We start from the raw sequence: 17,415 nt of genomic DNA, 5'->3' as shown, positions 1-17,415 counted from the left end.
TGGGAAGCTATTGCAGCGTAGGAGGAAATGCGATGCTACCAAGCGGACCAATCACAGTCGTTGCGGTCTGTGACGCGTAGTTGCGTTTTGGGAGAGGTGCACGTTAGGCTACTCCGTACCTATGGTGTGCATTTGACGCACAAGTATAAATCAGCCTTTATACAGGAAAACCACAAGCGGGAATCGGATTATCCTTACCCTGGGAATGGAGTTCAATCAGTCTCACTCTCTGCTTAATAGTGGCACAGTGGTTTCAAAAACCATAAGACATAGGAGCAGAATTCGGCCACTCAGCCCATCAAATCTGCTCCACCATTCCATAATGGCTGATTTATGTTCCCTCTCTACCCCATCCTTCACGTAACCATTGACACCCTTACTAATCAAGGATCTACCAACTTCCACCTTAAATATACCCAGTGACAACCTGTACAGCTGCCCATACAATGAATTGCTTTCAGTCCTCTCAAACTGAATGCTAATACTGCATTTGCCTTCCTCACCACCAACTCAACCTGCAAGTTAACCTTTAGGGAATCCTGCACGAGGTCTCCCAAGTCTCTTTGCAGCTCCGATTTCTCAATTTGCTCCCTGTTTAGAAAAAATATATATGATATGTTTCCTTAAGGTTGTTATCGCTGGGAGAGGTGGTGGGGATAAGCTCACTCTACCTATTAAATGCTCCCAATGGCGTGTGTCTCAAATATATCTCAAATACAGTACTGTCCTGGCTGCATAAAATGTAGACAGCTAGACCACAACAACTGCAGTCAACCTTGACAAGCGGAAGATCTCATATTATGTATATATATTTTTTAAATTAAATTAAGTAAGTAGATCAAAAAGAGAGCAAAAAATTAATGAGGTAGTGTGCATGGGTTCATTGTCCATTCAGAAATCTGAGGGTGGAGGGGAAAAATCTGTTCCTGAAGTGTTGAGTATTTTTCTAATATAGACTCTTTCAATGAGACAGCACTGGTCTTGTGGAGTGAATGCGTTTATCTTTCACTCGGATAAGGCCAACATACCCACTCTAACAGATTGGAATTATAATTGTCACAGTGAGGCCACTCTCAGGCTGAAAGACAAACACCTCATATTCACTCTGAGTCGCCTCCACCTGATGATATAAACATCAATTTCTCCAATTTCTGGTCATTATTCCCCTCCCTTTTCCCTCCTCTTCTATTCCCAACACTGGCTCCCATTTTATCCCTTCTCTTCTCCTCACGTGCCCATCACCTTCCCCTAGTGCCCCTCCTCCTTCCATCTTCTCAACTCATGGCTCCCTCCCCCACTCACCTGGTGTCACCTATCACCCTCTAATTTGTCCTCCTTCCCCCTCTTCCCACCTTCTTATTCTGGCATCTTCCCCCTTTCCTTTCTGGTCCTAATGAAGGGTCCCGGTCTGAAACATCGACTGTTTATTCATTTCCATAGATGCTGCCTGAGCATATCGAGTGTGTGTTGCTCGGGATTTTCAGCATCTGCAGAATCTCCTGTGTCAGTGATCCTTATTAGCAGCTCTGACAAAACAGACAGGGGACAACTTGAATTCCTTTGAGCTCCTCTGAGTCATTAATTAGTGCCACTGACCATCAGCACAGTTAACTATGACTCTAACCGCTGTGAAAATTGGACACAGGCCAACTTTTTACACCTCTGAGCGCTGAACATACTCATTAATTTAGCAATTACTAATAGTAATTAGGATCACTAACCAGCCAACAAGAAACGGCAGAGTGACGCAATGCAGCAACAAAGACCTGGGTTCAATTCCAACCTCGGGTGCTTCCTGCGCATTGGGTTCAACATTCAAAGTAATTTATTATCAAAGTACACCATATACAAACCTGAGATTTATTTTCTTTTGGGCATTCACAGTAAGTGCAAAGAAACAAACAAAAAAAGGCAAAATAATAATAATAAAAAATAAAGGAGCAATAAATATCTAGAACATAAGATGGAGAATCCTTGACTGTGAGTTCATAGTTTGTGTGAACAGGCTATGTCTCCCGCACCATCACCCCCCTTATTAACTCTGGAGATCTCCCATCCACCGCCACCAGCCTGCACCTCACAGCTCCAATTTCTACCTCCTACCCAAGATCCACAAACCTGCCTATCCAGGTAGACCCATTGATTCTGCTTGTTCCTTCCCCACTGAACTTATATCTGCATACCTCAACTCTGTTTTATTCCCCCTGGTTCAGTCCCTTCCCATCTACATCCATGGCACTTCACACCCTCTGGATCTTTTCAATGACTTCAGGTTGCCTAGCCCCGATCATCTTATTTTCACTGTGGATATCCAGTCCTTACATACATTCATCCCACATCAGAAGGGCCTTAAAGCTCTGTGCTTCTTTCTGGACAACCAGTTCCCCTCCACCAGCACTCTCCTCCGCCTACTGCAATTGGTCCTCACTCTAAATAATTTCTCCTTTGGCTCCTCCCACTTCCTTCAAATGAAAGGTGTAGCCATGGGCACTCATATGGGTCCCACTCATACGTGCCTTTTTGTCGGCTATGTGGAACAGTCTATGGCCCAAGCCTACACTGGTATCACTCCCCAAATCTTCCTGCAGCCATGCTGACCTTGTTGACTTAATCAACTTTGCCTCCAACTTCCAATCTGCCCTCAAATTTACCTGATCCATTTCCGACACCCCCCTCCCCTTTCTCGATCTCTCCATCTCTATCTCTGGAGATAGTTTATCTACTGATATAATTTATAAACCCATTGATTCCAACAGCTATCTGGACTATACCTCTTCCCACACTGTTACCTGTAAAAATCTCACCCCCTTCTCTCAGTTTCTTTGTCTCCACCACATCTGCTCTCAGGATGAGGCTTTTTATTCCAGAACAAAGGAGATGTCCTCCTTCTTCAAAAAAAGGGGCTTCCCTTCCTCCAACACCAACACTGCCCTCGCCTGCATCTCTCCCATTTCACACGTCTGCCCTTACCACATCCTCTCCCCAGACCACCAGGGACAGGGTTCCTCTTGTTCTCACCTACCCCACTATGCTAGGGAGCAGGAGTGAGTTCCATTGCTAGTACAAAGGAAAAAAGTGCCAGGCAAACTGAAAGGTCTTAAGGTGGATAAGTCACCTAGACCAGATGGACTACATCCCAGAGTCCTGAAAGAGATTACTGAAGAGATAACAGATGCATTGGTTGTGATCTTTCATGAATCACTTGATTCTGGCATGGTTCCGGAGGACTGGAAAATTCCAAATGTCACTCCACTCTTTAAGGAGGGAGGAAGGCAAAAAAAAGGAAATTATAGGCCAGTTAGCCTAACCTTGGTGGTTGGGAAAGTGTTAGAGTCTATTATTAAGGACAAGGTTTCGGGATATTTGGAGATTAATGATAAATTAGGTCAAAGTCAGCATGGTTTCTGTTAAGGCAATTAGTGCCTGACCAATCTGTTAGTATTCTTCGATGAAGTAACAAGCAGGGTGGACAAGGGAGAGGCGGTGGATGTCATTTACTTAGATTGACAAGGTGCCATACATGAGGCTGCTTAACAAGATTACATCCCATGGTATTACAGGAAATATACTGGCATGGATAGAGGAATGGCTGACAGGCAGGAGGCAGGGAGTGGGAATAAATGGGGCCTTTTCTGGTTGGCTGCCGGTGACTAGTGGTGTTCCTCAGGGGTCGGTATTGGGACTGTTACTGTTCATGTTGTTTGTCAGTGATTAAGATCGTGGAATTGATGGCTTTGTGGCAAAGTTTGCAGACGATATGAAGATAGGTGGAGGGATAGGTAGTACTGAGAAAGCAATGCGATTGCAGCAGGACTTAGACAAGTTGGAAGAATGGGCAAGAAAGAGACAGATGTTGGGAAATGTACGATAATGTATTTTGGTAAAAGGAACAACACCGCGGACTATTATCTAAATGGGGAGAAAATTCAAGCAAGACTCCCAGAAGGTTAGTTTACAGGTTGAGTCTGTGGTAAAGGAGGAAAATGCACTGTTGCATTTATTTCAAGGGGAATAGAATATAAAATCAAGAAGATAAGCTGAGGCTTTATAAGACACTAGTCAGGCCACACTTGGGGTATTGTCAACAGTTTTGGGCCCCATATCTCAGAAAGGATGTATTGTTATTGGAGAGAGTTCAGAGGAGGTTCATGAGGATGATTCTGGGAATGAAAGGGTTAACATATGAGGAGCATTTGGCATCTTTGGCCCTGTACTCACTGGAATTTAGAAGAATGCAATCAGTCAACATACTCTCCACCACACGTCTACAAAAGTTCGTCAAAGTTGACAGTTGCTGGTGCTGGGAAGTGATTGTGCCAACCACAATGCCACTGTACCATCCCCTTGCCCATGGAGGATATAGCTCACAACCCTCTCATACCATCTTCTCACTGCTGCCATCAGGAGGGACACCAGGGGGAGGATGAGCCTCTGGTGCTTTGGGACAATGGGGGCAGATGAGCTTAGCCACACTCCTTTGTTTTCTAGCGAAGAGCCAGTGATGAGCCGGGAAGGATGTGGAAGCTGTAGAGAGGGTGCAGAGGAGATTTACCAGGATGCTGACTGGACCGGAGAGCACCTCTTATGATGAAAGGTTGAGCAAGCGAGGGCTTTTCTCGAAGATGAGAGGTGACTTGATAGAAGTGTACAAGACGATAGGCATTGATAGAGTGGACAGCCACCACCTTTATCTGAGGGTGGAAATGGCTAATATGAGGTGGCATAATTGGAGGAAAGCCTTGCGGAAATGTCAGAGGTAGGATTTTTACACAGAGAGTGATGGGTGTGTGGAATATGAAGAGGAGGGAAAAGGATATGAAGAGCATTTGGCAGCTTTGGGCCTGTACGCACTGGAATTTAGAAGAACGTGGGGAAGATCTCATTGAAACCTACCAAATGTTGAAAGGATTAGATAGGGTGGATGTGGAGAGGATGTTTCCTCTGGGGGGGGGGGGTGTCCAGAACTAGAGGGCACAGCCTCAAAATTGAGGGGCGACCTTTTAGTAAGGAGGATTATTTTTAGCCAAAGAGTGGTGAATCTGTGGAACGCTCTGCTACAGAATGCAGTTGAGGCCAAGTCCGTAGGTATATTTAAAGCAGAAGCTGATAGATTCCTGATCAGTTGGGACATCAAGGGATATGGTGAGAGGGCAGGTATATGGGGTTGAATGGGAGTTGGATCAGCCATGATGGAATGGTGGAGAAGACTCGATGGGCTGAATGGCCTAATTCTGCTCCTCTGTCTTATGGTCTTAACATGGCGACACTTGTGGAGTACCTCCAACACAATGGTCGGACCGTGTTGGTCGTTAACGTAAACGACACGTCTCACTGCATGTTTCAATATTTCGATGTGCACTTTGAAACATCAAAACGTGGCTTCACCTCTGAGGGTGGGTGAGATTAGAACTAGGTTATGGGTGAAAGGTGAAATATTTAATAAAAAATGAGGGGGAACTTCTTCACTCAGAGGTTGCTAAGAGTGCGGAACGAGCTGCCAGTTGAAATGACGGATGCAGGATTGATTTCGATATTTAAGAGAAGTTTGAATAAGTACATGGACGGGTGGGGTCAATGGGACTAGGCAGAATAACATTTCAGCCTGGACTAGATGGGCTGAAGGACCTGTTTCTGTGCCGTAGTGTTGCATGACTCTGAAAGGAGCCGTAGAAACAGGTCCATCCTCTTTGTCCATCTATACTGTTCCCAGAGTGCACTCACCTCTTTCGGGGAGAGAATGGAGATGAAGTTCTCGTATATGACCCGCGCCTTCTCCTCAACCACCTTGGAGTTTTTTTCCTTTTTGAACTCTTCACAGGCCAACCAGAAGAGCATGTTCTCCTCGCTGTACTCTGTCCGCAGAAACTGGCGGAAGATGTTGCGCCCTGCCTCCGATCCCATCACCTTGTCGAAGCCCTGTGTCCATGAAGTGATCTCCTCCAGCGAAGGCAGGGTTCCACTGCTGTGAGATAGAAGATTGCTTCAGGTTGTTAACACACCAGAGTACAAACAGGACATCGAACTCCTTAATGTCCTTGGGTAGTTATTTTTTCATTTATTTAGAGATACAGCACAGTAACAGGCATCTCCGGCCCAACGAACTTGCACTGTCTAATCACACTCAAGTGGCCAGTTAACATACTAATCCATACTTCCTTGGACTGCGGGAGGAAACCAGAGCACCCAGAGGAAACTGACATGGTCACAGGGTGGATGTACAAACTCCTTACAAGCACTGTCAGGAACTGAAGGTGAAAGTTCAAAGTAAAATTTATTATCAAAATACTTATCACCATGTACAACCCTGAGATTCATTTTCTTGCGGGCATAATCAATAAATCCAATAACCATGAGAGAATCAATGCCAGACTGCACCAACCTGGGCGTTCAATCAGTGTGTAAAACACAACAAACTGCAAATAGAAAAAGAAAGAAAGAATAATAATAAATAAATAAGCAATAAGTATCGAGAATATGATTTGAAGAATCCTTGAGAGTGAGTCCGTGGGTTGTGGGAACAGTTCAGTGATGCAGCCAGCGAAGCTGAGTCAAGTTATCCACACTGGCCTGATGGCTGAGGGGCAATAATTCTTCCTGAACCTGGTAGTGTGAGTCTTGAGGCTCCGGTACCTCCTTCCTGAAGGCAGCAGTGAGAAAAGAGCATGTTTTGGGTGGTGGGGTGGTCCTTGATGATGGACGTTGCTTTCCTGCAACAACACACCGTGTAGATGTGCTCAGCGGTGGGGAGGTCTGCAAAGTATCCTCTATGTCGGATTTTCCATTCAAGGGCATAGGTGTTTCCATACCAGGCTGCCATGCAATCAGTCAACATACTCTCCACCACACATCTACAAAAGTTTGTCAAAGTTGATAGTTGTCGGTGCTGGAAAGTGATTGTGCCAACCACAATGCCACTGTACCATCCCCTTGCCCATGGAGGATATAGCTCACAACCCTCTCATACCATCTTCTCACTGCTGCCATCAGGAGGGACACCAGGGGGAGGACGAGCCTCTGGTGCTTTGGGACAATGGGGGCAGATGAGCCTAGCCACACTCCTTTGCTTTTCTAGCGAAGAGCCAGTGATGAGCCAGGAAGGATGTGGAAGCTGTAGAGAGGGTGCAGAGAGATTTACCAGGATGCTGACTGGACTAGAGAGCACCTCTTATGATGAAAGGTTGAGCAAGCGAGGGCTTTTCTCTTTATGAGTGAAGGAAGATGAGAGGTGACTTGATAGAAGTGTACAAGATGATAGGCATTGATAGAGTGGACAGCCACCACCTTTATCTGAGGGTGGAAATGGCTAATATGAGGTGGCATGATTGGAGGAAAGCCTTGTGGAAATGTCAGAGGTAGGATTTTTACACAGAGAGTGATGGGTGTGTAGAACACCCTGCCAGGGATGGTGGTGGTACAGTAAGATACATTAGGGGCAATTAAGATACTCTTAGATAGGCACACGGATGAAAGAAAATGGAGGACTTTGTAGGAGAGAAGGGGTAAATGATCTTCAAGTAGGTTAAAAGTCTGGTCTATAATTGTGGGTCAGAAGGCCTGTACTGTGTTCCAGGTTGAGAGCTTTGACCAGTCCGGATATCGGAAGTCCGGAGAGGAGGGGACTTCACCCGAGGATAAAAGACAGGAGCGGTTCACAGCAGTGTAATAGAGCTTTGACCAGCGACCAATCATCGTTTGAGATTGATTAGTAAGAGTAAATGAAAGGAAGGCAGGGGGTAAGCATAGCGCCATCGTCCAAGCGGACATCGCCCGAGTGGTGATCTTAACGCTTCAGCTCGTCGAGGCTTCACTCAGAGAAAGTAAAGGAAATAAAATCTCATTTTTTTTCATTCTCTTCTTTATATCTGCTCAGCTAGGACAGTAGAGATGCCAGGCAGGATAGTGCAATGCTCCTCTTGCAGGGCGTGGGAAGGCAGGGAGATCTCCTGTGTCCCTGACCACGACAACTGTGAGAAGTGCATCCAGCTGCAGCTTCCAACAAACCATGTTAAGGAGTTGGAGCTGGAACTGGTTGGACTTCAGACCTTTTGTGAGGCTGAGGGGTGATACACAGGACATATAGAGAGGTAGTTACACCCAAGGTACAGGACACAGGAGACCAGGTGACAGTCAGGAAGGAGAAAGGGGTTAAAATAGGTTTATCACTTTGGGTACTGTCAGGGGTGATGGACTTGACCTAACAGAGGAAAGTTGCAGTGGACAGGGCTCTGGCATTGAGTCCGCCTCTGAGACTCAGAAGGGAGGTGGGGGGAAGAGGCACATTGTGGTGATAGGAGATTCGTTAGTTAGGGGCACAGACAGGAGGATCTGTGGGTGAGAATGAGATTCCTGGATGGTGTGTTGCCTCCCGGGTGCCAGGGTCCAGGACATCTCAGATTGAGTCCACAGGAGGGAGGGTGAACAGCCAGAGGTTGTGGTCCATGTAGGTACCAATGACAGGTAGGACAAGTGATGGGCTTCTGCATAGGGATTTCAGGGAGTTAGGTGCTAAGTTAAAGAGTAGGACCTCCAGGGTTGTGATCTCAGGATTGCTACCTGTGCCACGTGCTAGTGAGACCAGAACTAGGAAGATTATACAGTTTAATACGTGGCTAAAGAGTTAGTGTAGAGGGAGGGCATAAGATTTTTGGATCATTGGGCTCTCTTCCAGGGAAGGTGGGACTTGTACAGAGGGGAGGGTTTGCATATGAACTGGAGGGGAACTAATATCCTAGTGGGAAGGTTTGTTAGTGCTGCATGGTGGGGTTTAAACAAGTGTAGTAGGGGATGGGAATCAGAGTGCTGGAATAGTTAGTGGACAGATGGTGGAGGCAGATGTTGGTCAGACCTTAGCCAAAGTTAGGAATCAAAAGGTTGAGCATGGTGCAGCCAAATCAAAAAGGGTGAACACAGGACTGAAGGTGTTGTATCTGAGTGCGCACAGTATACTGAATAAGGTAGATGAAACACCACGGTCGTGGATTGTCAGGTATGATGTTGGAGGCATCACTGAGTCATGCTGAAAGAAGATTGTAGCTGGGACCTTAATGTCCAAGGATACTTAATGTTTGAAAGAATAGGCAGGAAGGTAGAGGGGGCGACGTTGCTCTGTTGGTAAAAATTGGAAGTGGTGACATAGGGTTGGAAGGTGTTGAATCATTGTGGATAGAGCTAAGGAATTGCAAGGGTAAAAAGACTCTGATGGGATACAGACACCCACACAGTAGTAAGGATGTTGCCCACGAATTACAACGGGAGATAGAAAATACATGCCAAAAGGGCAATGTTACAATAGTCATGGGAGACTTCAACGTGCAGGTAGATTGGGAAAATCAGGTTAGCACTGGATTACAGGAGGGGGAATGGCTTTTTAGAGCAGATCCTGGTTGAGCCCACTATAGGATCATCTATTCCGGATTGGGTGTTGTGGAATGAAACAGAAATGGTTAGAGAGCTTAAGGTAAAAGAGACCTTAAGGGAAAGTGATCATAATATGATCAAGTTCGCTCGGAGATTTGAGAAAGAGAAGCTAGAGTCAGATGTATCAGTATTGCAGTGGAGTAAAGTGAATTACAGAGGCATGAGAGAGGAGTTGGCCAGAATTGATTGGAAAAGAACACTGGCAGGAATGATGGCAGAGCTGCAATGGCTGGAATTTCTGGAAGGAGTTTGGAAGGCACAAGATATATACATATCAAAGAGGAAGAAATATTCTAAGGGAAAGATGACACAACCATGGCTAATATGAGAAGTCAAAACTAACATAAAAGTAAAAAGAGGGCATATAACAGAACAAAGATTAGAGGATTAGGGAGCTTTTAAAAACCAACAGACGTTAACTAAAAAAGTCATTAAGAAGGTAAAGATGGAATACAAAAGTAAACTAGCCAATAATATTAAAGAAAGTATGAAAAGTTTCTTCAGATACATAAAGTGTAAAAGAGAGATGAGAGTGTATATTGGACCGCTGGAAAATGATGCTGGAGAGGGAGTGATGGGGGACAACGAAATGGCAGATGAACTTAATAAGTATTTTGCATCAGTCTTCACTGTGGAAGACACTAGCAGTACGGTGGAAGTTCCAAGTGTCGGGGGCATGAAGTGTGTGAAGTTAGCATAATTAGACCAAAGGTTCTTGGGAAACTGAAAGGTCTGAAGGTAGATAAGTCACCTGGACCAGATGGTGTACACCCCAGGGTTCTGAAGTGATCGTGGAGGCATTAGTAACGATTGTTCAAAAATCACTAGTTTCTGGAATGGTTCCAAAAGATTGGAAATTTGCAAATGTCACTCCACTCTTCAAGAATGGAGAGAGACAGATGAAAGGAAATTATAGGCCAGTTAGTCTGACCTCAGTAATTGGGAAGATGTTGGAGATGACTATTAAGGATGTGGTCTCAGGGTACTTGGAGGTATGTGATAAAATAGTCCGTAATCAGCATAGTTTCCTCAAGGGAAAATATTGCCTGACAAATCTGTTGGAATTCTTTGAGGAAATAACAAGCAGGATAGACAAATGAGTATCGCTTGATGCTGTGTTCTTGGATTTTCAGAAGGTCTTTGACAAGATACCACACACGAGGCTGCTTAACAAGCTACGAGCCCATGGTATTACAGGAGAGATTCTAGCTTGCATAAAGCAGTGGCTAATTGGCAGGAGGCAAAGAGTGGGAATAAAGGGAGTCTTTTCAGGTTGGCTGCCGGTGACCAGTGGTGTTCAACAAGGGTCTGTATTGGGACCGATTCTTTTTATGTTATATTTCAATGATTTGGATGACGGAGTTGATGGCTTTGTTGCAAAGTTTGCAGACAATACAAAGAGGTGGAGGGGCAGGTAGCTTTGAGAAAGCAGAGAACCCCAGAAGGGCTTAGACAGATTAGGAGAATGAGAAAAGAAATGACAGATGGAATACAGTGTTGGGAAGTATATGGTCATGCACTTTGGTGGAAGAAATGAAAGGGTTGACTATTTTCTAAATGGAGAGAAAATACAAAAAAACTGAGATACAAATGGACTTGGGAGTCTTTGTGCAGGATTCCCTGAAGGTTAATTTGCAGGTCGAGTCTGTGGTGAGGAAGGTAAACACAATGTCAGCATTCATTTCAAGAGAGCTAGAATATAAAAACAAGGATGTAATGTTGAAACTTTATAAAGCACTGGTGAGGCCTTTCAATTCCCAGCAGGTTTGGGCCCCTGATCTTAGAATGGACGGCTGAAACTGGAGAGGGTTCAAAGGAGGTTTGTGAAAATGTTTCCAGGATTGAATGGCTTGCCATGTAAACAGTGCCTCATGGCTCTGGGCCTGTATTCACTAGAGTTCAGAGGAGTGAGGGGTGGTCTCATTGAAACCTATTGAATCATGAAAGGCCCTGATAAGGTGGATGTGGCGAGGATGTTTCCCATGGTGGGACAGTCTAAGACCAAAGGACATGGCCTCAGGATAGGGGGGAATCGTTTCAGAATAGAGATGAGGAGGAATTTCTTTAGCCAGAGGGTGGTGAATCTGTGGAATTCCTTGCCACAGGCAGCTGCGAAGGCCGTCTACATGTATATTTAAGGCAGAGGTTGGTGGATTCTTGATTCGTCAGGACATGAAAGGGATATGGGGAGAAGGCAGGAAATAGAGGCTGTGCGGAAAATTGGATCAGCCATGATGAAATGGCACAGCAGACTCGATGGGCCAAATGGCCTGATTCTGCTCCTATATCTTATGTTCTACATTCGTCACACCTTCTTCCCAGTTGAAGATGCAACCGTTCGGGAATTAAAATGTTGGATCTTCCTGATGTTTGTAGCTTATTCCATATTAAAAATCACATTCCAAATTATATCCATTCATTGTACTGTATATAAACAGTTTTTTTTCTCATATCCCCAAAGCGATGGAGGAACCCAGCAGGTCAGGCAACTGGAGAAGAATTAACAGTCAACATTTCAGGCTGAGACCCTTCATCAGATACCCTACATTCTGAATCCTGGTGAAGGGTCTTGGCCTGAAATGTCATCTGGTTATTTCCCTCCATAGATGCTGCCTGACCTGCTGAGTTCCTCCAGCACCTTGTGCGTGTGGCTCTGAATTTCCAGCATCAGCAAAATCCTTTTCTTCTTCACTGCCCTTCAACAACTTGGTACCGTAATTAGAATGTGCATAGAGTAGTGCACTCAATCCAATACACCTCTGCCCACCATCAGTAGTGTCTGTGGGAGGTGTTGCCTCATAACTGAGGAGCTAAGGCTTCAACCCAAGCGGCTTTGGTGTGAAGTTCTTTTTCTATCTTTCTTATTGCAGAGTTAGAGCGATGGGGATGCCAGTCTGGATAGCGGAATGCTCCTCTTCGGGATGAGGGGAGGCAGGGAGGCAGTGTCCCTGACTGATTCTTAGTGGCTCTACGAATAATCTGGGAAATTATAGGCCGGTGACTCTGACGTCAGTAGTGGGTAAGTTATTGCAAGGTGTTCTGAGGGACTGAATATCCAAGTATTTGGACAGACATGATCTAATTAGGGAGTCATCCAGCTGCAGCTTGCTACTGTTTGTTGCAGTAAATGCCTTAACTTACCTGCTCATTGAAAGCCAGTCGCCCATGGGAAGTGGGGGCGGGTGGGGGCTGACCTGTGTAAGGAGCATTGCAGCCTCTCCCACTAGCTGCCATTTAGCTGCTGATATAACAGTGCCGGTGGGGTTTGAATCTAGTGTGTGGTCATCATGCGGTCTCTTTTCACTCTCGGGTTGCTGCAGACCAGGTTGTCATGGAAACGGTAAACACTGGAGGTGTGCTGCAGTAAAGAGGGCCCGGGAGCACACTTTAAATAAGTATTTGCCACTGTGTGAATGTTTAGTGTCTAATGTCCTGCCACCTTGGGCACTCAGTTTAGGTGAGTATTTGTGACTGAGTTTAGCTTGAAGAGTTTGCTGAATGTTTAGTGTCCGTTTTAACTTGTAAATAAATAGTTTATCTACTTACTGTGAGTGAGGGCCTGCACACTTCTGTCCTCACTCACTGAACCCGGGAACCTGATTTGCCACAACACCATGTTCGGGAACTGGAGCTAGATCTGGATGACTTACAGATCACTTGGAAGACTGAAGGGTTAACAGACTGGAGCTACAGGGAGACAGTCACACTGAAGGTGTAGGAGGCAGGTAGCAGGGTGGTGTCTGAACAGGGAAAGGGAATAGACCGATAATGCACAGTTATGCACACACAATGTTGGAGGGACTCAGCAGGTCAGGCAGCCTCTATGGAGGGGAATAAACAGTCAACGTTTAGGACCAAGACCCTTCATTAGGATAGTGCAGAGCACCCTCGTGACCGTTTCCAACAATAACCAGTCAACCATTTTAGGCACTGTTGCGGGGAGGGGGAATGACTTATCACATGTGATGGGGAGATCCTAAATGAATTCTTGCATCTGTATTTGCTCAGAAGTCGGACACAGAGACAATAGAACCGAGGCAAAATGTAATGATGTCATAGACTGTTTCTGTATTAGGGAAGAAAAGGTGGCTGTCTTGAGGCAAATTAAGAGGGACAAGTCCCCAGAGCCCGACAAGGGGTTCCCTTGGACCTGGAGGGAGGCTAGTGCAGGAATTTCAGGGGCCCAACAGAGACATTCGAAACATCTTTAGCAAAGGATGAGGTGCTGGAGGATTGGAGGATAGTCAGTGTCATTCCGTTGTTCAAGAAAGCCTCTAAGAATAACCTGGGAAATTATAGGCCGGTGACTCTGATGTCAGTAGTGCATAAGTTATTGGAAGGCATGTTGAGGGACCGGATATATAAGTATTTGGACAGACAGGTTCTAATTAGGCGTAGTCAACATGGCTTCGTAGGTGATAAGTCGTGTCTAACCAATCTTATGGGAGTTTTTTGAGGAAATACCCAGGAAAGTCCAATGAAGGAAAATGCAGTGGATGTTGTCTACATGGACTTTAGCAAGGCCTTTGACAAGATCCTGCATGGGAGGCTGGTCCAGAAGGCTTGACATTCAGGATGAAGTAGCCAATTGGATACAACGTTGGCTCCAAAAGGTGGCATCCATCGTTAATGACCCCCATCAACAGCAAATGTCCTCTTCTCGTTACTAACACCATGGGCAGAGGTACAGGAGCTTGGAGACGCATATTCAATGTTTCAGGAACAGCTCCTTCTCCTCCAGCATCAAATTTCTAACAGTCCATGAACATTACCTTACTATCTCGATGTCTTTTTGCCATTATTAATTTTTACATATTTCTTACTGTAGGTTGTGGGCACATGGCCAAGTGGTTAAGGCTTTGGACTAGCAACCTGAAGGTCATGAATTCGAGCCCCAGCCAAGGCAATGTGTTGTGTCCTTGAGCAAGGCACTTAATCACACATCGCTCTGCGACGACACTGGTGCCAAGCTGTATGGGTCCTAATGCCCTTCCCTTGGACAACATCGGTGTCGTGAAGAGGGGAGACTTGCAGCACGGGCAACTGCTGGTCTTCCATACAACCTTGCCCAGGCCTGCGCCCAGGAGAGTGAAGACTTTCAGGCGCAGATCCATGGTCTCGCAAGACTAACGGATGCCTTTAATTTAATTTAAGTTATAAATACTTTCATGTCTTGCGCTGTACTCCTGATACAAAACAGCAAGTTTCACAACATCTGTCAGTGATAATAACCACGATACTGATGTTGATTCTGATTCAGGGTGTCGTCTGTACCTACGTGCCTGGGACGCTGCTGCAAGGAAGTTTCTTACTGTACTTGTACCTCACCTTACTGGTGCACATGACAATAAACTCGACTTAACCAATCCAAGAATCAGAGTCAGGTTTAATATCACCAGCATACGTTGTGAAATTTGCTGACTTGGCAGCAGTACATTGCAATAGATAATAACAGAGAGAACTAAAACCGTGAGTTACGTTAAGTATATATAAAGCAGCTAAATTAAATAAGTAGTGCAAACATGGAAATTAAAAAAGTGAGGGAGTGTTCATGGGTTCAATATCCGTTCAGAAATCAGATGGCAGAGGGAAGAAGCTGTTCCTGAATCGTTGAGTGTGTTTCTTCCAGCTGCTGTACCTCCTTCCCCATGGTAACAAGGAGAACAAGGCATGATCTGGGTGTTAGGCGTCCTTAATGATGGACGCCCCCTTTGCCGCATCATTTCTTGAAGATACTACAGAGGCTCTTACTAATTTTACACCCTACCCCCATACCAGATGGTGATACAGCCCGTAAGAATGACCTCCACAGTACATCTATAGAAATTTTCTAGTATCTTTGGCGATTTTTGGCGACACACTGTCACTTTGATTGTGGTCTTCCGGATGGGGAAGCCAAGGGAACACACTTCAGGAAGGGGAAATCGAGGGAACACACACTAGTACTCATTGAGGGATCAGAAGTGGAAGGGATGAGCAGTTTCAAGTTCCTGAGAGTCAACATCTCTGAAGATCTGTCCTGGGCCCAACGTAGTAATGCAATTACAAAAAAGGAATGACAGTGGCTATATTTCATTAGGAGCGTGAGGAGACTTCATATGTCGTCAAAGGCTCTCGCCAGTTTCTACAGAGGGCATTCTAACAGGTTGCATCACTGTCTGGTATGGAAGGCCACTACACAGGTTCGGAAAAAGCTGCAAAAAGTTGTAAACTCAGCCAGCTCCATCATGGGCACCAGCCTCCCCAGCATCGAGGACACCTTCAAAAGGCAATGCCATCATCAAGGACCCCTGTCACCCGGATCACGCCCTCTTTGCAATACCACTATAAAGGAGGAGGTACAGGAAGGAGCTTGAAGGCACAAAGTTAGAAGTGCATTAGTTATCAGTCTGTATAAATTGTACAACCTTGAGATTTGTCCCCTAACAGGCAGCCACAAAACAAAGAAACGCAAAAGAACCCATTAAACAAACACCCAAGGTACGGAGAAAAAAAAAGAACAAATCTTGCAAACAATAAACGCAAGCAAGAAGTGTTCTGAACTGAAGATGACAAAGAGAGACCCTGGTTTAGTGCAGAGCCCGGTAAACGTCGCAGAGCAGCCTCCTGAACCGACCCACTTCTTCCCCTCAGCCACCAGATTTCTGAACGGGCAATGAACCCATGTACACTACCTCAGTATTTTTATTTTTGCTCTCTCTTTGCATAGTGCAAGAAGTTAATTTAATTTAATTTTTTAAATATATATTACTTATTGTAATTTATAGCTTTTTTAAATGTGTTGCAATGTCCTGCTGCCACAAAAAAATAAATTTCATGACCATATACCAAAGATATTAAACCTGATTCTAATTCTAATAGGGAGAATGTCCACCTCAAACTCACCTCGTTGTCAATGTGCCTCTTGCCAGCACAACCTCAGTACAAAATACTTCCTTCCACCAGAGCTTACCCTCACCAACTCCTCGAACGAAGGAGAGGGATAAGAACAGTCCATGAACACTACCTTGCTAATCCGTTTCAGTTTCCTCTCACTCTATCTTCTGTAATTTACAGTAATTTTTAACGCCTTGCACTGTACTTCTAAGCCCCACCTTGGATGGCCTCAAGCCCAGTTGCAAAAGGAGGAGGATTGGGCTTGGGGATAGCAACCCCATCCGGTAAAAACCCAGAGCTACAGAAGCTCTGGAGACCTCATCCCTGGGAGAGGCAGGATCTTCGCCTAGAAAATCGTGTGGTGAAAACGGAAGCTACTGGGACAATTGACCTTTGGCGGAGGGCGCCAGTGCACATGCGTATGGATTAGACGTGTTTGGTCAGTGCTCCTCTCCGAGGCCTCGATAAACTTACTATTATACCGTGTTTTATTCAAGTGTACGTCTAAACTAAGTGTCTGGAAAAGTTTGGCAATGCCGAAGGCAAATAAAGCCAAGACCGCCGACCGCCAAACTACCGAAGTTAGTGCTAACAACAGGTCGGTAAAGAACTTCTCTGCCTCTGAGATACCGCTGGATAAAACTCACGCCATGTGCAAGGAATTAGGTCAGGAGATTTCTGAGTCAGCTCTGCAGGGCATTAACGACCGCTTCGATGTTTTTGAGACCAAGTTTCAGGCGCTTGTGGCCTCCCAGGCTGACTTACAAGCCCGTGTGGCTAATCAAGAACTAACCACCAGTGACCTTGAAACACGCGTGCAAGAGCTTGAAGTTAAGTATTCGGAGCTAATGAGACAAAACAGCCAGCTTGAAGCTAAAGTGCATGTTCCCAGAGACATAATATTAAGATTGTAGGGATACAAGAGGGTGAGGACCTTTGGCCCAGGACAGAGGACTACGGCGAGCTGCTGTCTGTGAACTATGCCCCATTAGGAGGGAAGGGCTCAAGAAGAACAGCACCGTACTGCTGCTGCAATTAGGCCCTCCGCAGGTCGAGGTCAACCATGGACGTTACGTCCTAGCTGTCTACCTGATACACGGCAGTACGACATGGAGAGCAAGC

At 45.5% G+C, this 17,415-nt stretch overlaps 1 protein-coding gene across 1 annotated transcript in view; it reads right to left on the bottom strand.

Annotated features, from left to right (window-relative positions):
- LOC134350782 (regulator of G-protein signaling 17-like) overlaps positions 1 to 17,415 on the bottom strand; it is a 157,746-nt gene that overhangs the window by 13,955 nt on the left and 126,376 nt on the right. Inside the window, exon 5 of the mRNA XM_063056468.1 lies at positions 5,722 to 5,962. Coding sequence (XP_062912538.1) covers positions 5,722 to 5,962 — 241 coding nt within the window. The remainder of the gene's footprint in view (positions 1 to 5,721; positions 5,963 to 17,415) is intronic.

This window comes from Mobula hypostoma, chromosome 8, assembly GCF_963921235.1.
Source record: "Mobula hypostoma chromosome 8, sMobHyp1.1, whole genome shotgun sequence".
Classification (NCBI taxonomy): domain Eukaryota; kingdom Metazoa; phylum Chordata; class Chondrichthyes; order Myliobatiformes; family Myliobatidae; genus Mobula; species Mobula hypostoma.
The sequence above is the reverse complement of the archived record's forward strand: the minus strand, read 5'-3'. Positions and strand labels throughout refer to the sequence as shown.